Source organism: Puntigrus tetrazona, chromosome 24 (assembly GCF_018831695.1).
Source record: "Puntigrus tetrazona isolate hp1 chromosome 24, ASM1883169v1, whole genome shotgun sequence".
NCBI classification, from domain to species: Eukaryota; Metazoa; Chordata; class Actinopteri; order Cypriniformes; family Cyprinidae; genus Puntigrus; species Puntigrus tetrazona.
Genome location: NC_056722.1, coordinates 8,490,426 through 8,512,497, shown reverse-complemented (window position 1 = coordinate 8,512,497; position 22,072 = coordinate 8,490,426). Strand labels below are relative to the sequence as shown.

General features: G+C 36.9%; 2 protein-coding genes across 7 annotated transcripts in view; one reads left to right on the top strand and one right to left on the bottom strand.

The window, feature by feature from the left end:
• Positions 1-12,512, bottom strand: part of wdr37 (WD repeat domain 37) — a 29,911-nt gene extending 17,399 nt beyond the window's left edge. The window contains exons 1-8 of one of the 6 annotated variants that reach the window (XM_043225795.1): positions 12,286-12,512; positions 10,888-10,992; positions 9,854-10,064; positions 6,375-6,471; positions 5,962-6,057; positions 5,529-5,593; positions 4,133-4,216; positions 19-154 (exon numbers count right to left, since the gene is read on the bottom strand). In XM_043225795.1, the coding sequence (XP_043081730.1) occupies positions 19-154; positions 4,133-4,216; positions 5,529-5,593; positions 5,962-6,057; positions 6,375-6,471; positions 9,854-9,991 (616 nt within the window). In that variant the 5' untranslated portion in view covers positions 9,992-10,064; positions 10,888-10,992; positions 12,286-12,512. Of the gene's footprint in view, positions 1-18; positions 155-4,132; positions 4,217-5,528; positions 5,594-5,961; positions 6,058-6,374; positions 6,472-9,853; positions 10,065-10,887; positions 11,064-11,930; positions 11,950-12,285 lie in introns of those variants that run through there. The other 5 variants (XM_043225793.1, XM_043225791.1, XM_043225794.1 and 2 more) reach the window with 5 other exon arrangements.
• A 663-nt stretch (positions 12,513-13,175) lies between these two features.
• Positions 13,176-16,626, top strand: idi1 (isopentenyl-diphosphate delta isomerase 1). Its single transcript, XM_043225798.1, has 5 exons — positions 13,176-13,601; positions 14,058-14,230; positions 14,350-14,442; positions 15,094-15,224; positions 15,997-16,626. The coding sequence occupies exons 1-5, from the start codon at positions 13,480-13,482 to the stop codon at positions 16,312-16,314; spliced, it is 837 nt and encodes a 278-aa protein (XP_043081733.1). The 5' UTR covers positions 13,176-13,479; the 3' UTR covers positions 16,315-16,626.
• Positions 16,627-22,072: the final 5,446 nt, after the last annotated feature.

The following is a 22,072-nucleotide window of genomic DNA, read 5'->3' as shown; positions in this document are numbered from 1 at the left end:
AACTGTGAGCAGATTTACCGGCTGAAGCGGTGCCTAAAACCAGCGGCTGAACCCGAGTCACAGCCAGGTCCCATATGCCATCCCGGTGTCCCACGTACTCTTTGACCAGCTGACACACTGCACGAGACGTGGTGGCTTTGAAACTGGACACAATCTGAGGAGCGGACAGGAGGGTGAGCGTTGGGTCAGAGGTACACACACACACACACACACACACACTAACTACAGAGCGACAGTAAGCAGCGCAGAAGCATGGGGAATCAATACTCAAACCATACATGACTGTACACCTCTACACATTCAGTCTCTCGAGGTCTATGAAAGGAGAGCGTAGTCAATACTTCTGAAATGAGAACGATCAAATGAAAACAAAAATAAGCAATAAAACAAGAACAGAATTCAAATACCAATAAAATTTGACATTTCAAAAATCATGCTTTCTGTTACGTTATCGTGGGTTTTTTTTATTACGTCGGTTCTATTTAACCTAATCAAAGCAACCCAACTGGATTTAGATGGAGCAACGAAGACATGATTTGTGAAAATTGTTACAAATGCAGCTACCCCGCTTTTGCGAATGAACTCTTCGTGCGTAAAAGCTGATCAAAGCATGGATAAATTCATGACTGAGTTCACAAACGCATGGCGAAATAGCTTGTGAATCATCAAATCTTTGCATGTAAATATATGGCACATCTCTGGAAAAGGAAAGAAGTTGAGCTGAGGAGACCGGTGTGTATTACAGCGCCGATACATAGAGTATACATACATATAGATATGTATTATTATATCATTTAAAGGCAGTAAATGACACATTCAAGCGTTCGGTATGTATTTAAAGATATTATATATAACCGAAAATGCGTATAGATCTGTGGTAATATCAATATAACACACAACCTTTCCTCCACTGGATGCACATTAAAAGTTAAATGGAGTTAATTAGAGTTTAGTTTGGGTTTAAAGAAGTTCTAGTTAAAAATACAGGCCAAACTGTAATATTCTGAACCGCTATAACAATACAATAACCGTTTTCTATGTTAACATGCATACGTAACTCTTCAAGATGCTCCTCAAGAAACATTTCTGATTATCATCCATTTTGAAAAGTTGTAATACTGTCATGGAAAGTATAGAATAGAATCAGCAAGCAACTGAAAGAAATTCATACTTTTATTTAACAACGGTGCATTAAATGCATAAAAGGTAAATTTGCACATTTGCATTATTTCAATGGATTTCCTATTTAAAAGAGCGGTGCATATTAGGATATCACTCATTTATCATTTGGCATTTAGGGAATACGTTCGACATGATTTAACCTTCAGCTGCTCCCTCAGAAAAAGTGAAAAGCGAAAAAGAAAAAAAAAAAACACTGTGTAGTAATCTTTTCTTGACACCAACAAAAACCAAAAAATATTTAGGGATGCACAATATATCAGTAACCGCTTCACGTTGGACATCATCAAGTAATATGATCCAAGTTGAAGAGTGCAGATATATAACAGCGGCGCTAACGAAAACGATGAAAATTGGCATATTGGCAACTTTTCTATATCTGCGCATCCCTAAAAATCATCTGTGAAAGCATAAAGAAGTATTGAGGTACATTGTCCTGACTTTAGTAAACGTTTCGGCATCGCGGGAAGCAAATGACTTCTACGAAGCGATGGACTGAGGGAGGTGCGCAAGCATGTCGATATGCAGCCTAACCACTACCAAGCGCTGCTGAGCCTGACGTGTCACTGGAGGTAAGAGCAAACACAGCAAGCACGATGAGCCCTCGTCTCAACACCGTGAAAATGCTCTGTAATGTTAAAAGATATTTAGAGTGACTGACCGAACTCAATCAAACATCCGAAGACAATCGTGAAAGTCCTTGAACCGTCTCGTACGGTAGACGTCAAGGTTGCGTGGAAGCGAATCCACAAAAGGGCTTTAAACTTTACCGCTGTATAAAAGTTTGGGATCAGTAAGATTTGTTTTGTTTCTTATGCCCATGAAAGGTTGTATGTATTCGACAAAACAATACAGAAACGAAGACTAATTTTGTTAAATATTAGAGCAATTTACAATAACGGTTTTCTATTTTAATATACTTTAAAATGTAATTTATTTCTGTGAAGGACGGCAGAGTTGAACATCATTGCTCAGGTCTTTAGTTTCACGTGATCCATCAGCAGTCATTCTAATATGCACATTTATAATCGATGGAAACAGATGTTCTAATCTTAATATATATTTTTTAGAACTGTGAGATTATATATATTTTACATTCAAAATAGAAATTTTGTGTAACATCACTATTTAAAAGTTTGGGGTCAAAACTTTTTATTTTTCTATTTTATTTATTTTTTTAGTAACTCTTTAATTCAGCAAGGATGTGTTAAATTGAAACAAAAGCGATAGTAAAGACTTCTTGTCACGTCTTTGGACGTTGATATTGTTTTTGTCGTGTGCCATGTGTTCCGTTTAACCCACTTTAGTTAATTGTCTTTATTGTCTTCAGCTGTGTGTAGTTAATTTAGTGATTTACCTGGTGTATTTAAGTCCTGTGCTTTCAGTTCTGTTTGTCCGATCTAGTCTTTATGTGCGTGTGGTTATTATCCTGTCTGCCTGCCTGCCTGTAATGATATTATTTCATCCGAGTAGATTAAAGCGTTTTAGTTCCCTTTATGCTTGTTGTGTGCTCTCCTGCTAACCACACCCGTGACACCTCTATTGTTAGAGAAAGATTTTATTTTGAAAAATGATATTCTTTTAAACATTTTATTTAATAAATAAATAATAATAATTTTTATATATATATATATATATATATATATATATATATTTATTTATTTTTTTTTTTTTTTTTTTTTTTTTTGCATTTTTGATCACATAAATACAGCCTTGATGAGCATAAGAGAATCCATTAAAAAACATAAAAATCTTAAATTAAATTGCAATATGATAATTACAAAAAAAGAAAACACCCCACTAAAAGCAGTCTCTGTTGCTGTAAAGTTGAAAATATTCTCTGAACTATGTAAACACACTACTGTTTTAAGGCTGTGATTTGTTGTTTATGATTAATAGTTAACAATTCCACAAAAAAAATAAAACTACTAACATTTCTGCCTATTATTCATTTAAAATACTAAATGTATAACACTTAAGTATGTAATAAACTTGCAATAACCATGTAGTGAAAATAAATATTATTGCTACTTAAGAAAACGTATTTTACACAGATCTTAGCTCCACCATAAATCTGGTTCAGAGTTCGAAAGCAAGCACTAATACTGAACATTCGACATATGCTATACTTTTCAACGCAAAAAAAAGCTAAAAGGAAAATGGACTATTTACAGCCTAAAAACAAGAGAGCATTTTCAACACTCACTAAACGAGAAACATCAGCTAGTGTTCACTGTAACGGGGGAAAGAGCTGCTGGTTTTTTCTCTTCTGTCGTATCTTGCGTTTTGAAGGGGAGGGTTGTGTGAGGGATACCACATTACAGAACTACTCAGCAGGGGGATCAACTCTTTAATGCTCTAAAGAGTGACTGTAATTACAAACGAAGTTAAACGGAGTTTCTTAGAACAAAAATTCCACGAAAAAGGGGAAAGATTCGTTTGGGTCCAATTGAGCTGTCCGTAATCTCTTGTGAATCAGAATAGGGTTAGATTTAGTCAACGGTCCTGGTTCTCTTCCAGCCTGCACATCTGGCCCTGCTCACCATCAAGATATTTGACCATGCCATATTTTTTGCCGGCACAAGATTCTGTTCTTTAGAGTTGAAGAACCGGCGTGCTCTGATTGGTCTTGAGAGCTCCTTACAAATCGCAAACGTATGCAAATTTTCATTCGCTCTGGCCAAATTGCTTGAATGGGGTAAGATTCGCAGGCAGAAGAAAATCAATGCCAGTCAAAGGTTTCCAAGCCAAACCGTTAAAAACGTCCGTGAGCAGCGATGCTAATTCTTGACGGTTACAAAACACCGTCTCAGCGTCTTTGTTAATGTTGTACAATGCTGAATTAGTGTTAGCGCTAGCCAGATAAGCACAGATTGATGGCTTGTCACTACCGGGTTATGACCCCCAACTGTTGGATAGTTCATGCATTTTGGCACACTGAGGAGTTAATTACCCATGAGTCTCCACCCCATAACTCCCAGTTCCCCACATTGAAGTTGCGAGGTCCACCTACTTTCCCCGGGAAAGAATTTGAGCGCTACATCAGTGAAACCGAGAAAAAAGAACAATTGTAATCCATGAGGACCAAGACATCAAGAAGACTATTTTAAAACTCAATTAGCACCATTGAGCCTAAAAGTACACAGGTGTTTGGGTCCAGTGATGGAGAGATGTGGAAAGTCGAGAATAATTACGACATTTGGAAACATCAGCGTTTCCTAAATGCCTAGCTTTGTTTCTTTGGGTAAGGACACTAAAAATTAGGAGTGCAAACGTTTAATACGATAGCTGCACAGCAAAAAAAATAAATAAATGATAAACAGGCTGCTGCTAAGATGCTAACGGAGTACATGGATACAAGTTAATCATTGTTTGAAGTGTATTTAACTTGATTAGTGCTGTGAATGATTCAAATGTTTTGGGACAATACGCAATTATAAAACGTCAGAAGTGGCGGAATCCGGAGTTGGTGCAAACTAAAAATGGGTATCACATATGATATTAATAGACTGTGAAATTCCGTAATTGATGCATTGATCTGCCGTCGCCAGATGAATGCATGACATAACACTGAGACATTTTACGCCCCTACTGATCATTAGCGGTACGTAATTCCATAAAGTTCTTGAGTTCCTTCAGCTAGGTTGAATAATTGAAAAAAAGTGAACAGAGCAGAAACTCAGCACTATGAAAATGCACGAGACAACACAAAGACGCTCACATTACCACCTAAAAAACAGCTTGCTCTAGAGATGTCACAAGTCAAAAACAAAACTGAAAAGATACTATTTTACCAGTTACTCAATAGGGTCAAGTACACAAAATTTCCATGCCAGTTACATGCCATTATGGTGCATGCCGTCATTTTAATTACATATCATACAGAGATAGTTTACCCAAAAAGATGCCGTCATCATTTACTGCTCATTTAAACCCAAACCCAATTTGACTTTGGTTGATCTCGAAACGCACGCAAAGATGTTTATGAAACTCTGGAGACTGAAAAGTCTAAACGAGTAATGAGGGTCAGTAAATGATAAAAGAATGATCGTTTTTGGGTCTATCCCTTTAAGAGAGTCCCCATAATGGAACAGCATTGGTTTCAATCATCACATTTTACTGGTAGTGGTAACATTTTAGGTATTGTGACAACCCTGGCTTGTTCATTTGTAAAGTATCTGCATATGTTAGGCAGCAAAGTCTGTAAGCCGACTACAAAGAACAGGACTTTGCACTGAGATATTAAGTTTTTTCATAGAGATTAGTGAGAAATGCTCTGAGCTTAAACAACAGTAACATAATTTTACTGTGTGAAATGTCAGCAAATAACCCCAAAGACACAACCATACCTTGCTAGTGGAGGCCTTGTATGTTGTCTTCAGCTTTTGGGAAAGTTGACTTGTGCTGTGACTAGCTGTACACAAGAAATGATGCTATTATGAGAGAAAAATATGATAAACGATACGTTTGACTGTTAGGTGTTTAGTTATCGATATCATCGGCACCAGGATTCGAGGTTTTATTTTAAGTTCTTCCACACCAGACCAGATTAGAAAAACATTTAATAACCCTCACATTTCTTTTAAAATAACGAAAAAGGCCCCAGTCTACTGTAAATGTTTGCCTAAGGAGATTTGATATGATTTTATGCTCCTGCTAGAAATGGGCGTAGCTGAAATAGTCAAAGCAAAAAACTACAAAAGCATCATTATTTATTCAAAAGCTTGTTCGGTGATCATACAATGAATGCAGAAATGAACAAAAGCTTTGTTTTACGTGTACCTTTTGTTTTTAGGGCTCCTTTGCTCAGATCGCCGCCATCAACGGTCTGTCCTTCTCCGGCCAAACGTTCGTTCAGCGATTCAATCTCTCTCCGCACTGCACAAAAACAGAGCTTACGATACGGCGGTCGCTGATAAACTGAGCAAATCACTCATTTTGTCACATTTACAAACAATAACCAACATTCAAATAAACCCAACAGTTCGATGAGGACCAACGTCACCCTGAAGGAGTTTATACCATGAAACGAAAACGACTAAAGATTGAGATCTTGAGAACGCTACTTACTTAGCGCAAGACGCAGCTCGATTGAAACATTTTATTGTCTTTATTACGTTGAATGTAGTAAGTCATGTAAACAGAGTCCAGTCATGCAAAAGGGTGTTAAATATGATGGGCGCTAATTGACTCACATTCTAAGTTTTCAATGTAGAGATTTTCAAACTCCCGTTCAATCTGTCCAAACAGGTCCAGTAGGTTACTCCTTAAGGCCATCGGCAACTTGGAGTCCTAGATATCGAAACAAATAATCCATGTTACACGTGCTCTGAGAATACGACGACAAAACGACTTTAGACTTCAATTACAATAAATCTGAAATGTGGATCATGCACCGGTCTTCTTTGTACATTTTAACCATTTAAAAATAACGGTAACACATAAAAATAAACTACTGAGACACAAGGAATGTTGAAGGGATCTTAATAATTGTTGATTTTTAAGAGAAAATATAACAAACACATGTGTAATGTTTTACAACAGCAAGAAAAGGTTACGTAAAATATTCAGCAGTTGCAGCATAAAATATCTTGACGGTACATTTTTTACATAAAACATCTTGCTGTTCTGAGACATTACATCTTAAAGTTTATGCAAGGTATATTTGGGGCTCTAAAGCTTTACATAAAATGCTGTTCAGAAACTTAACTAAAAGTATCAAATATCTTGCCATTCTACAGGCTTTTACGCCTCTGTATGATCATTTCTGTTCTAAGTTTATCATTTCTTTCCGAGTATCCAAATATTTTAAAGGATAGAAAAGAAATGACAGAAAAGGATCACAATAAGAGTCATCTATTCAAAAACATAACTAATCTAACAAATTGACTTACCTCCATCATCAAAGAAGTTCCAAATAAAGTCTTTCAGCCTGATTAAAACTACACAAAGAAAAGCAATCCACAAACGAACATTGCTCTTGTATCGTTTAGACTAGCCATGTCCATATTAACTACTTTTTTAAGAGTTTACCAACGAGAACAATGTCAACTGCTCTCCATTCTGTCATTACCACATGTACTTATGTGTGAGAGAGAGAGAGAGAGAGAGAGAGACACAGAGAGAGACAGAGAGACACAGAGAGAGACAGAGAGAGAGAGACAGAGAGAGAGAGACACAGAGAGAGAGAGACAGAGAGAGAGAGAGAGAGAGAGAGAGAGAGAGAGAGAGAGAGAGAGACAGAGAGAGAGAGAGAGAGAGAGAGAGAGAGAGACAGAGAGAGAGAGAGAGAGAGAGAGAGAGAGAGAGAGAGAGAGAGAGAGAGAGAGAGAGAGAGAGAGAGAGAGAGAGAGAGAGAGAGAGAGAGAGAGAGAGAGAGAGAGAGAGAAAGACAGAGAGAGAGAGAGAGAGAGAGAGCACAATTAACAAACAACAGCTTGTCGTCTATTCTTATAAACCTGCTCAATCCTAAAACTTGTGGTCACCATAGCAACTGGACATAATGACAGCATTGAGAGGATGAAAGGCGGTATAGTCTAAATCCAGTGAACGGTTTACAGTAGGGTCTGCCAATCAGAAATGACCCCGCAGAGGAATAGCTGGAACAATCGAACCCCAGCGTGGGCCGCTCTTTAAAAATGGATGAGTCTATAGACCATAGAAGAGTACAGACCATAGATACCCTCCAAGGAGCATCAATAAAACAGATGACCAAACGGCATCACGTCTCAAGTCTGACATGAGCTAACTACTCCTAAAGGGGTCATACGGCACCATTTCATGTTTTCCTTTATCTTTGGAACGTCTCGAACCCAAAGAGACATTCATTCAGGCCTTCTTAAAATGTCTCATTTAAAACATCACCCAAATGTTTATGCAAAGAAAGTATAACTATTAATATTGTTGTTGTGGTGACAACGTGGCGTTAAAGGAACACTCTATTCAGGCGATCTCAGGAGTCTGGCGATAAACACTTTTAGCATAGCTTAGCACAGATCACTGAATCCGATTAGACCAGCAGCGCCAGGGTTTTGATATTTTTTCGTATTTAAAACGTGATTCTTCTGTAGTTATGCCATGTAGTAAGTCCGTCGGAAAACGAAAGGTTTCGATGTCCTAGGCTGATATAATTAGGAACTATACTCTCGTAATCAAAGGCGTTTGATGCCGAACCGTTTCCAAAAAAAAAAAAAGTATTCCTTCGAGAGCTTAACGTCTCCATCCCACGTTTATTCGGCCAATCACAACACACTGAATAGCTGTGCGGCCAATCAAAGCACACCACGCTTTTTAGAACGCTTTTTGTTCAAATTGATGCATTTCGGAAAGGCGTTGCAGAGAGGTGCGATAATAATGTATGGTGTTTTTATTAACCTTATACCGCGTAAACACATCGCATTACACCAAACACACAAAATATCGTTCTTTTTAGCAACATCGTACGACCCCTTTAAGACTTTAATTTTGTTCAACGTAAAACTTTTCTAGAACATACTAATCAAAGCATGCTTTTTCATTTGAATGTGAACCCTGACTGTTCTAATGTGAAGGGAATGTGTGACTCACACGGACAGATGGGAATTCCTGGGATACGTTACTGCACCGAACAATCACAAAACTACTCATTGACAGAAATACTTAACTCGTGTCATGGTAAAACATGGACTTTGACGTTTAATTTTTATGACGCCGATATTCAAACCCCTTTTCTTTTTACCAAACCCGAATCACTCTAAATAAAGACATTTATCCAGTGTTATTATTTCGATTTTATTCACAATTTGCCTTGTAATTTATTTATTTATTTATTTTTTGGAAGTCATACTTTTGGATTTCAGTATTCTAAGGATGTAAAAGTTAATGAATTTTATGATATAATTTATGTTTAACTCCTTTTTTGAGCATTTTTTGATTACAATATTATAATACTCCTGGAACGAAGGCTTAAAATAACATTAAATTGAGGTAATCAGTATTTTATTTTACTTTTGCAGTTCATTCTGCAGTTCATTCAATAATAATAATTCCATTTTATTTAAATAAATATATAAATAATAAATTATATATATATATATTTATATATATATATATATATATATATATATATATATATATATATATATATATATATATATATATATATATATATATAATCTAGTAGTATTTTTGCATTTTGACTTTTTTTGCCATGTAATTACAAACAAATGCATTTTATTTTACTTTCGACATTCCCGATTCATTTTTGTTAGTTTGTTCATATAAATTTAAAGTTTTAATCATTTTATTTATTTGTTTTTTTCCCCCCACTCTTCATTTACTTTTATACATTTTTCCATAATAACACTTTGGCTTCCTGGAAATGGAATGGGTCTAAAAAAAAAAACAAAAAAAAAAACATCACGCCCCGAAACGTCCTTCTCGTTAAAATTCATCTCGATTCTAAAACAATAGCGAATTATTCGAAACAGCACGACGCGCGGTTCTTCCATATTCTTCCATATCCCGGCTGTCGTGATTTGGTGATAACCAAAAATAAAAAATAAAAAGCGACTGAACTGGCTTTGTGTCATTCCTGAGCGTTCACCCGGGCATGACGGCACGCTCACACAACAGTGACAACCACCGACTTCAGCCCGGGATCTAAGTGCTTCCGAAATAAAGACAAAAGACGCACCTGTCCCTCCAGCATGTCTCTCTGCATGCCTGGTCTGTCCTGCTCGGTGCTGTTGGTCCTCCTGATGGAGAGACTGTGCGACTTGCGCTTCTGTTTGACTTGACGGGCGGCTGCGCTGTTTCCACTTTCAACAGGCATCACTCCTCAGTGACGTCCCTCTACGCGCTTCCTACCTGAAACTGAGCAATCACACGGCACGGTTTGCCTCATCCTACAGCAACGGAGGGGTAGAATGCGTCCTTTGTTAGACACTATGCTATATACCCTGTGTGTAAATAACAAGTTAAACATTGAGGGAGCAAACTTTGTAGATGACGTTCTGGAGGTATGTGCTGTCTTTACTGCGGGTGTAGGTTGATTCAACGCTAGTTAAGAACACATCGTAAAATTGAAATGTTCAAAAGAAGCTGTTGTAGAACTCAAATACACTTTTTGAAAGAGCAGGTAAATATATGACTCTATATATGACATTTACTGTGTGTGTGTGTATATATATATATATATATATATATATATATATATATATATATATATATATATATATATATATATATTACAATCGTATATACACAAAAAGAAGCTTTAGTAATTTAGAACATGTACTACTAATAATTACCATTGTAGCTCTGATTAATATATAATAAAAAATATGCTATAAAATATAATTTAATAATATTAAACTACATTTTATAGCATATTTTTTATTATAATATATATATATATACACACACATATATTATTTATTTATACATAGGTTTTTGTTTTTTTATTTTGGAGACCTGGATATTCCTTTTGAAAAAACCCATCATATTTGCAGTTTCAGATGAAGCAATGGACGTTATTTTAATGTCAAATGAATATGTTAAGCGAGTTCATGAAGTGTTACATTTAAAAGTTAAAAAAAGCAGACTGTTATCCACAATAACACACAGCACAAACGTTAATGTCAGCCTGAGCATCTTAAGCAATAAAAATAAATCATCATAAAAACATAACGCTAAACAAAAAGGCGTGCAAAATAAAAATACAAATACCAGCCATGGAGAGCAGTGAATGATAAACAAAGCAGACACATCCTCAGACGACCGCTTAAAGTGATGAAGAAGTCTCAACGGGAAGCCCAGGGCCGCGCTCCAGCACTGAACACAGAACAACACCATCTATCCGTTCACAGACATGACAATGAAGAGAGGGACAGCATCCTCACAACCTAAAATAACAGGGAGGAGGTGGACGGATGGAGCAGGTGGAGAGTTTGACATGATGGGGTTAGTGGGTAGAAAAACAAAGCATGCAGCATCATGCTCTGGGCTTTCTGCAGTTCTGCTTGCGTCGAATGCAAATCCCGAATGAAACGTGAATTTTTAAAAGGACCGCCCCTTGCCCTCCACTACAATATAAAGCTGTCACAGTGGAGTACATGAAACTTCGCTTGCTATTTAAGTGCATTGTCCGGGATTTGCTACGCTATTTCGTTTTAAATTCTTTCAGTATAAATGCACTACTGTGAATGGTACTACTACTACTACTATTACACTAATCGAACTTTAGAGAATAGCAAAGCCCAAAACGCATCGCACGGTTTTAGCAAACCTATGAAATGGGATGATCTTTACTCCGTTTTTTTCTTGGCTCGGACATCATATTTGCATTTTTAGGCGTTATTTTAATAATAATAATAATAATAATTATTATAATTTATATAATTTATATATATATATATATATATATATATATATATATATATATATATATATATATATATATAAATAAAAATTATAATTCAAACTGAAACACAACTGACATTTTCTGAAGAAAACCAAAAGTGCTCTGGATGACCATGTTTAATCGATTTTTTAGAATAAATTACATCAGACTTTTATTAAACAGAACATAAATCATCATTTTGGCCTAAGAGAAACTGAGAATTTTTAAGTGTTTTTTTTTCTCTTAGTAAAATGGCAAAATGGAAATACCAAGCGTTTTAAACAACGTACAACTTCCTGCAGCGCATAAAAACATATGACTGTCAAAAATGTCATCCTTTATTATTCTTGTCTCACACCGTATAACATACCTGATTATCTCTCTCTCTCACACACACACACACACACACACAAACACACACACACACACACACACACACACACACACACGCAAAATGGGAGATATGTCATACAGTTCCAGAATCCAGCGAGATCTGATCATAAACAAACACACACACACACACACACACACAGGCAAGGTCAGCTGGCCTTCTCGGTTAAAACAGCACTAACCCAGTAAAACTAGCGGTTCGTTATCAGTCACTAACCCAGAGTCGTTATGCGCGCCTGACAGCAGCCGTGTGACGATAAAGTGTAATTCGCCTGATTATCAGCTAATCCTCCATTATGACAAACGCTAGCGCCTCTGCTTGCAATAATACTCACATTTACGACGGCTTCAGATGATCTGAGCGCGTGTGTCAGTCGCTGATGGAGGGATGGTGTGTGTTCGAGTCCTTCAGCATGATCCACACACACACACACTGCTGATTCTGTCAACTAATTCACCGGGATTTTCACGCTTTGATGTTTTTTTATCAAACCCGACACTGTCAGCAGAGCGTGAAGCAAGAGGAAATGACAACAGATCTGTCTGGCCTCCGACCGGATGTAATACTTCAAAATTAAAGTATCAGCTTTTTTCTGAAAATTCTCCTCCTCCCATCGGTATGTATTAATACTAAAACATTTGTAAAAAAATAAAAAATAAAATAAAATCATGATTAATTGAGATCACAGGGGAAAATGTCTTTATTAAATAATATACACAAACAACAGACGAAAATGTACGGAAATACGTTGGGTTACAAATGAAAGCTATGTTTGCGATATTATTACAATATTAAATAGTCAACTAAATGCGAAAGCAATTCGATTACATAAGATGTCAGATGAAAATATAATTGTAGTTATGACAGTTAGTTGATAGATGGCATCAATTAAATTATTGATTGCGATTGTATTTTTAAAATATCATATTATTGTTATTATTATTTATGTTTATAATTGCCTCTGTGTGTTGATTTTCCAGTGTAACTGTTAAACGATAAATTACTGTATTTAATATAATTTTCCAAATATGTGAAAAACAACAATATAAATTGTTTACATAATATGAGTAGTACTGTTGTTGTTGTTGTTGTTGTTATTATTTATTTATTTAACAATTTGTCTTGTTAACAGTTACATTGCTGTAATTAATATAATACAAAAAAACTTTTTTATTTCGTTTGATTTTCCTAGGCTTTCCGCGTCAACCACACCCGGAAGACAGCCTAGAGGAATGTTGACCAATCAGAATACAGCTTCGCCCCCAACAACCAATCACAAACGTGACATGAAACGCCATTAGTGGGCGGAAATCGTTCTGATCGTCAAGAGTTGATCCGTTGCTTTAGCGCTGCAAGCGTGTTTATGACCGTGACCCTCGCGTTATAAAGACCCGAGCGTCGGCACTCCAGCAGCGTGAGCCTGTGAAGCGCTGTTTTATCGTTGAGTGTCGCGCAAAAGCGCGGCGGCGCGTGGTGCGATGGCGTGTTGGTAGAGCCAGAGCGTGATTGGTCCGTGCAGAGTGCGCCTATGGCGCGGTCCTTATGGGCGGTGCGCAGATCAGCTGCCGCGCTGCTCGCCGGAGTAAATAAACCCGCAGCTCGAGCTCGAACCCTGCGTCTACCGGCTCCTCAGCGCGCGCTTCTCCTCAGGTGAGTGCAGCACACCTTTAACACATTAACACGACAAACTTCATCAGCTGCTGTTCTTACAGCGCCTAAATAATGCGTACTTGCTATTTAGCACTATGCTAAACCATTTTTTTCTTGTGCGATAAGTATTTGTAATTTGTGAGAAAAGTGTAAGCTGTTATTATATTATATTACTACATTTATGCCATTTGCCTAATAACTATGTAACACTTTTTAAGTGTAAGTTTGATTATTTAATAGTTTTTTGTTTCATTATATTATTGCTAGTTATATTACTAGGTATTAAACAATTGAGGATATGTTGTTAATCGGTTTACCGTAATGACATATTTATATGCATTTTGTTTGATCGTTTTGTGACAGCTGTCTTCTATTTGTTTAGTAATGATCCTGTGCATTACAAAGCAGGTTTTAGTGAGAAGGTGAATGAATGAGTGTGTGTGTGTGTGTTTGCAGCGGGGTCAGACTGCTCAGTTCACCTGTAAGGATGCCAGAGATTAACATGGATAATCTGGATGAGAAGCAAGTGCAGTTGCTGGCGGAAATGTGCATCCTCATCGACGACAAGGACAGAAAGATCGGAGCAGAGAGCAAGAAAAACTGCCATCTCAACTCGAATATCGATAAAGGTGCTAGACATTTTTACTGCTGATTACAAGGCTTGTGTGTGTGTTATGTTAACACACTTGGCTATTTATTTATAAAGTCATATAGAGATGAACTGATTTGCTCTCTTCCTCACTGACAGGATTATTGCACAGAGCGTTCAGTGTTTTCCTGTTTAACAGCGAGGAAAAGCTTCTCCTTCAGCAGAGATCCAATGCCAAAATCACCTTTCCAGGTGTGTGTCGCTGGTATTTCAATGTTACCTACATCTTATTAATCCTAATTATTACTAGAATTAGCCGTTATATGTTCATCTAATCTTTTAGTGTTTCTGTCTGCACTAATTTTAGTAGTTTTAGTCATTTTAATGTTTTAATTGCCAAGGCATCTAATATTTATACTCGCTTGCGTCGCAGCTTTACTTCAATGAGGTTTTTATAGGTTTTGTTTTAGTATTTTTGCATTTTAAAAAAAAATTATGCTCTTTCTCATTTCCTAGTCCTTTCTTTAGATTTCAAATGCTGATTTGATACTGAATTATTCATAAATAGGATTGCAACCCCTTTGAGAAAGACACTGAGGGCCATATTTAGTACCGGTTTTTGCTGGACTCTCTATATCCATTTTTTACTTTTACGAGACTGCGGTTTAATACTAAATCACCCTGTTCGGCAACTCGCTCTCCGTTCCATTAAATGGTCGGTTTGTACTTCGACAGAACACAAAAATGGCATAATTAGGTTTATTGCTGTTATAAAATGACTGCGAATAATAAAAACGCCAGCATTCAAAACTTAATGTATGGATGGTTGTCACAATAATTTGTCCAACAAGTACGCATCTAAGTAAAGTTGAGCTTGTCGTTGTTATGTGTTTTTTTTTCCAGGCTGTTTTACCAACACTTGCTGCAGTCACCCCCTTCACGCCGTCGGTGAACTGGAGGAGCAGGATGCCATCGGGGTCCGACGGGCCGCTCAGAGACGCCTGCAAGCCGAGCTCGGCATTCCCACCAATCAGGTACTGAGACAACACGGCTCTCTCGGTTTGGCTTTTCACCGAGGCCTAAAAAGCACTCAAATCAAGCAGAAGGTCTTGCCGTTCAATCTCGTGTGCATTGCTGTTCATGAACTCACTCAGAAAACAAGATTGGTTATCAGTTTTATTTCCAAAAAAATGTGTATTGACTTAATCTTTAAAAACAACGCGCTAGAAAAAGAGAAAATACTGAGGAAGAACTGCAAGAAGTTATTTCTGTGTTATGTATTCTGCAGGTCTTAAAAAGTTGAAATTTCTTTTTTTTTTTTTTTTTTTTTTTTTTTTTTTTATAAATAAAGGCCTTTGCATCATTGCAAAGGGTCTTAAGACCAAAGTCGTGGCATTCAATCGTGCATGCGTTACTAAAAAAGGAATATGAAAAAACTAAAAAAATAATTTCTAATATATGCATCTAAACATATATTTAAATAAAGATGTCAAATGTAGATAGTTACTTTTTTTTTTTTTTTATTAATTTATTTTTTTATCATGTTTTCCCTTTGAATTGAGTTGATTATTCATGACTTCTGGCAGATTTTTTTAATTTTTTATTATTTTAAACTCTCATCATTTGTATTCCATTAAATGTATTTTAGCCGTATTGCATCCCCTATTCCTTACATTTTCTTTACTTGGTCTTTAAAATGTTTTAAAAAGTTTACCTCCGTAAAGAAAGCCTGTGCAAAAATGCGCATAGCGTTCTTCATGGCTTCAGAAATCAGTCTGTTCAGACTTGACCTGCTGCTTGTCCCAGGTGCCTCCGGAAGAGATGACCTACCTGACCCGCATCCACTACAAAGCCCAGTCCGACGGCATCTGGGGCGAGCACGAGATCGACTACATCCTCTTCATGCAGAAAGACGTGGATCTGAACCCAGACCCCAACGAGATCCAGAGCCACTGCTACGTGTCCAAAGAGGAGCTGAAGGAGATCCTGGAGAAAGCCAAGAGAAAAGAGCTGGAGATCACGCCTTGGTTCGGCCTGATCGCAGAAACCTTCCTCTTCAAGTGGTGGGATAACCTCCACAACCTCAAACAGTTCATCGACCACGACAGGATCCACCGCATGTAAGCCACGTCTCAAAAGGACCCTTTAGTCGCTAATGGACGCTTAAACGGTTAATAAAAAGACTTCACGGTTTGGACAGGACGGACTCGTCTTACTGTTAGTAAATGTTTGGACAAGCAGGGATCCTATTTCGTGTTGAGTTCTGATAGAACCTGAATCCACTTTTCAACCAAACGTTTGCTCTCTTCCTGTCTGAGGGTTGTGCGAAGTGCCTAGTTTCACATGAGAGGCCGTGCTTTTGAAAGATTGTTTTGTGTAGATAAAACTATGAGGTTTACAGTCACGTAAAGTAATTATTAAAGAAGTGAAATAAAATGTGGTTTCTTTGTTTTATTCATTTATAAACCATTCATTATTTTAAAAAATGTATATGGAAAATTATGATTTATCCATCCATTCATCCATGAGGTCTTCCTCTAATGTTATATATATATATATATATATATATATATATATATATATATATATATATATATATATATATATATATATATATATATATATATATATATATATATATATATATATATATATGCATGCTAATGTTTCAATGTTTGATCAGTTATATATATATTTGATATATATATATATATATATATATATATATATATATATATATATATATATATATATATATATATATATATATATATATATATATATATATATATATATATATGCATGCTAATGTTTCAATGTTTGAGCTCAGTTATATAAATGTTTTAAAGACAATCTGATTTGATCAAAAATGCAGTAAAAATAATATTGTCTATTGCATTACAATTTTAAACTTTTTTTTAAATTATTTAAATTAGAATATATTGTAAAATTGAAAGCTTCAGAAATCATTTTAATATTATGCTAATTTTTGATTATTGGGAACTGATAATAAATAGATATTGAATAGTTAATTAAAAAAAAAAATAAATGGAAGATTTTTTTTTTTATCTTACTAAGCCTACACATTTTAAGTGTATTTATAAAAGCTATTTAAAGTACAGTTTATAATGTACACTCAATCCAGCAGATGGCACTCGACCCAAACGAAAGCAATGAACACTTCCACCACAGAAAGGAAGGAAAGGAACAGACTGTACAAAACTAACACTGGACAGGAAGTGCTGAGCATTTCAGTCTCATTTCGTCTCTTATTTTAAAGTGCATAACTGTCGAGCTCGACAACGGCAGTCATTCAACGCAACACGCACCGATTGGTCCTCTTCACGTGTTGTGATTGTGTGTTAAGGCCACATAGAAGAACAGTAGCTTTGTTGCATCTGAGCTGATGCGCAATCGAGATCCACCTGAGAGCTGTCAATCATCCAAGCACTGTTTATGACTGCGCTTCACCCACAAAGCCCTGACAGCGTTCATAAAAGCCCGGAGTAGGAAATTAAAACCCTCAAAATGAATAATCGAGCGCATTACTGCAGTGGTTTATTTTCATCCTCGACGCTTTGGCCATTAAAGACATATCAGCTCTGCACAGAAACGTCACAGCTGCTGAGGAGGAAAGAATCCCTTCCATTATGCACATGGATTTTCCACAGACAGAGATGTTCATGGGGGAAGGGAGGAAATAAAGAGGGGTTTCCGAGGAAGGCCACCAGGGGGCCTGCTGGATTAAAAATGGATGAAGAGCATCATATGAAGAGGAAGAACATCATATAGAGCAGCAAGCACTTCAGCAGTGCATGTATGATGAGAAAAGAGCTGGAGTGCATGTATGATGTTCGAACCACAAATAACATCCTCTACCCTGGAATCATCTTTTTATGTGCAACGAGGTCTGAGGCTGAGAGTGGAAATGCTTGTAATTTGCAATTTAAAAAATGAACGCAAAATATTTGAATGCAAATTATAGCAATTTAAAACTGAGCTGAATGTAAATGTTCACTTAAATGTCAGCAGAAAGAAGATAGGTAGGTAGATAGATAGATGCATAGGTACGTAATTATCTATGTATCTATGAGTTTATTTAAACTACCTAGAAAGCTGCTTTACATAGGTCAAAACCGAGCCCTTCTTTAAAATGTCAGAATATAAGATGATGTGAAGAACAGAGCATAGGAAAAGCACATCTGAAGAGAGCTAAAGGTGACAGCAGAGAAAGAGCAAGTCAATTAGAAATCCAGAAAATGCGTTGATGCCGAGTCTAGCTGACGCAATCCCAAAAAATATGAAGAATCTTTCTTTCTTTGAAGAGTGTGTGTGTGTGTGTGTGTGTGTGTGTGTGTGTGTGTGTGTGTGTGTGTGTGTGTGTGTGTGTGTGTGTGTGTGTGTGTGTGTGTGTGTGTATTTCAAACTCCGGATTTAAAGAAGCTCAGTAAACCACTGGGAATTCTTGTCCATGTGGACATTTCTGTTCTTAAAGGGACAGTTCACCTAAAATAAATGTAAACCTGTTCTCATTTGCAAACCATCATGTCCATCCCAGTCTTAGGGGAATGATACAAAATGATTTCCTGTCTTCAGAAAAGATTCAATGGCCTTTTGTTTTCATCTTTAGTCCATGTAATACAGGTTGATGAAAAACAGGCTACACATCCTGGACAGTCCTGGATCAACATTGTGATTAACGAATCAGATTTGAAGAACCAGTTATATAGTTTTTCTGTATAGGTTTACAGTCAGTGGTTGGTGCTTGTACATCGGTGTCATTCATCTATCATTAAAGCTGATTTCAGACATTACCCATGGGTAAGGTTCAGTTTAGGTGTAGAGGTACAGTCATTTTTGGATTAAAATGTTCTTCCAGGGTCAACAAAATATGAACACATTGAAAGACACGTTAGATCTATAAATGATTTGAGTGTGAGTAAATGATAATAGAACTTAAAATTGTGGGTGACCCCAAATCAGTTGCTTATGGCTGTAGATGATTGTGATTGAGAGAGAGAGACAGAGAGACAGAGAGACAGAAAGAGAGAGAGACAGAGAGAGAGAGAGAGAGAGAGAGAGAGAGAGAGAGAGAGAGAGAGAGGAGAGGGAGAGAGTTTATATGATTTATGATGGTACAACTTTGTATAATAACAAGGGTATGACATAGGTGTTACAATACAAAGGTAATTTATGAGAACACTTTCAGTGTCCCCATATTTCAAACTTAAAAACATACTGAATTATTATTTATTATCATTTTGTAAATATAAAAATGTGTAAAGTTTCCTTTGAGGGGTAGGTTTAGGTGTTAGGTGTAGGGCAATAGAAACCATCACGCCTATGTAAAGTCCCTGTAATTCATAAAAACAGAGTGTGTGTGTGTGTGTGTTTAAGTAGGATGGTTCATTTTTTTTCATTTTGTGTCTTCCACTTCACCCACTCACTTCAATCCTGTGAGAAACCAACAGAATTTGACTCGCACATCAGACATAATCAAACAAACATTTCCATTAGTGTGTGATGATCATGCACTGAAGCACCACTGAACTCAGCAATCAAAGTAAACGACTGTACTGAGCCATAACTCTGTATAACAAGCACGTTGGGTGTCTCAGGAGTAACGCACATTACACGGTTCCTGACTGTTCGTGATCTACACTGATTACATAAAGTTCTTGGCTTGTTGCTCACTTAATATGCTATTGGTTTTTATCCTTGTACCATATATACGATGACGAAGCAAACCATATGCGGATGGTTTCAGGTTTTACGCTAGTTAAAGTTAATTAATCATGTTTACAGTGTGAATCTTTTCAATCAGTTCTTCGCACACCTGCTCTCATTAGAAGCTGCCTGTCTATTTCCACAGTTAATTGCTTTTCCCGCCATGATGAGCAGATTAAATTAATATTTGGCCCGAACGCTCAATCAGCGTGTCCTAATTTACTATCTTATTTCATCTCATGTCTTTATTTCTTCACAAACAACCCTTTCATCATTCGTAATATGAGCACAGCTCTATTTTTGCTTTATAGATGTGTCAGAATAGGGCCAAAGATCACAAAGCACTGCTTCAGCTCCACTGAGAGACAAGACAAAGGAGAACGAGAGAGAAAAAGACAAGCGGAAGCATCGATCTCTAGAGTAAACAATGACTGAACATGCTGTTGCGAAGCGAATATCAATAATAATAAATAATAAAAATTCAATAATAATAATAACTGCAAGCTCATAATATGAAAATTGTGAGGCAAAAAGTCAGAATTGACCGTTTTTATCTTGCAACGGAAAAATTTATGTCATGCTATTTGGAGAAAAAATTGCGGAAATTCAGAATTGCGAACTCGCAACTGAGAGGAAAAACTACGAGTTGTGTGTCTATTTCTTGCGATTCTGATTTAATTTTCTGATTTTATTCACGGGCAGTGCTGGGGGTAACGTATTATAACTAACGTGAGTTACGTAATCCGTTTACTTAAGCTACTAGTAAAGTAATGCATTACTTTTAGTTTACAAGTAAAGTACTTTTTCGTTTAACTAACACTTTGTTTCCCGTGTATTGACTGACGCACCTGATTTTGCTGAGTTCGATATTTTGTTGACCCTGGAATAAGATTTTAATCCAAAAATTTACTTGACCATATCTCTCAGATTTAACGATACAGTAGATGAAATGACACGGATGTACAAGCACCAAACACTGATTGTAAGCCTATACTTCAGAAAAACTATAAACTGCTTCTTCAAATCTGATTGAATAATCACAATGTTGTTCCAGGGTCAACAACGATGTTGACTTAAGAACATGTCGAACTCAGCAAAATCGGATTCTGCATTGAATTGGCCTTCATGAAAAAAGTCCTGACAACCACGTATCCAATTTTACCACACATCATACTATCCCAAATCAGCTTAGATGTCATTTGTCAAATGGCTAAAAAGTCCTCAAAAGCCTCGAATGATTAAGATGAGCATCGTCCTAATATGTTATGACTACTCCGAGAGTTCTTCTTTGGCCTTCAGCTCTCTATCCATTCGTCTTTGAGCAAGAACAGAAGTGGAAGGAAAATGGGACTCAGGGGTGGCCAACTGTGTGTGCTGTACGCCTGTGACATATTTGCTTTGACACTTCCATCAACGCGAGCTGCCAGGTCTGACCTGCCTAGGAAATGTCTCGTAGCATTACGGTTTGCCACACACACACTTACGCTCCGGGCTTCAGGCCTCTGCACAGAAGAAAAAGGTCAAGATAGTGTCAGGAACACAAACGCATTGTGCCGCACGGCCCTTGGATGCAAACAAGCGAGTGTACACCTACTTAGGGGAAGCTCGGATATTTTATTCGTGTAAATGTAGCTGTAGACGCACACTGAGGCACGATATCTAACAATTTAGGTCAGCTCCCCCGTACTTTGTTTTGAAGCTATTATAAGATGACTCACTCACGCAAACAAAACCAAATGCGTTTCTACTGACGCAGACAGCGGGTGTCTCATCTGAGACTCGAGAGTGGCACACTTCTGATTCTGACGCAGAGATTATTCCCCAACAAGAGAAAACCAAACAAGCGTGACGCAAAAACCTCGCTTTTCACAAATAGGACATATCCATGAATATTCCTTTAAATTGTGAGATGGTTTCTGAGAAACCCATTTACAGAAGTGTCTTTAAAGCCACACACAAATATGTAAACATGGATTGTCAAATGCGTATATGTCACGTGCAAGAACCAACAGGGTTTGCATCTTTGCTTGCTATATGTGATGCACTATCTATACGCGTGTGTCGATCATTGTTCAGATAAAAGCCTACATTTTATGCATTCATCATATAATGAGCTCTTAACTCTTTATAAAACTTGGATTAAACGCTAGATTCA

What these genes read in the sequence shown, in the direction of transcription:
- idi1 (XM_043225798.1), top strand. Translation starts at nt 13,480, where the DNA reads ATGGCGCGGTCCTTATGGGCGGTGCGCAGATCAGCTGCCGCGCTGCTC. An exon ending in CAGCGCGCGCTTCTCCTCAG is followed by an intron (nt 13,602 to 14,057) that starts GTGAGTGCAGCA and finishes GTGTGTTTGCAG; the next exon opens with CGGGGTCAGACTGCTCAGTT. An exon ending in TCGGCATTCCCACCAATCAG is followed by an intron (nt 15,225 to 15,996) that starts GTACTGAGACAA and finishes TGCTTGTCCCAG; the next exon opens with GTGCCTCCGGAAGAGATGAC.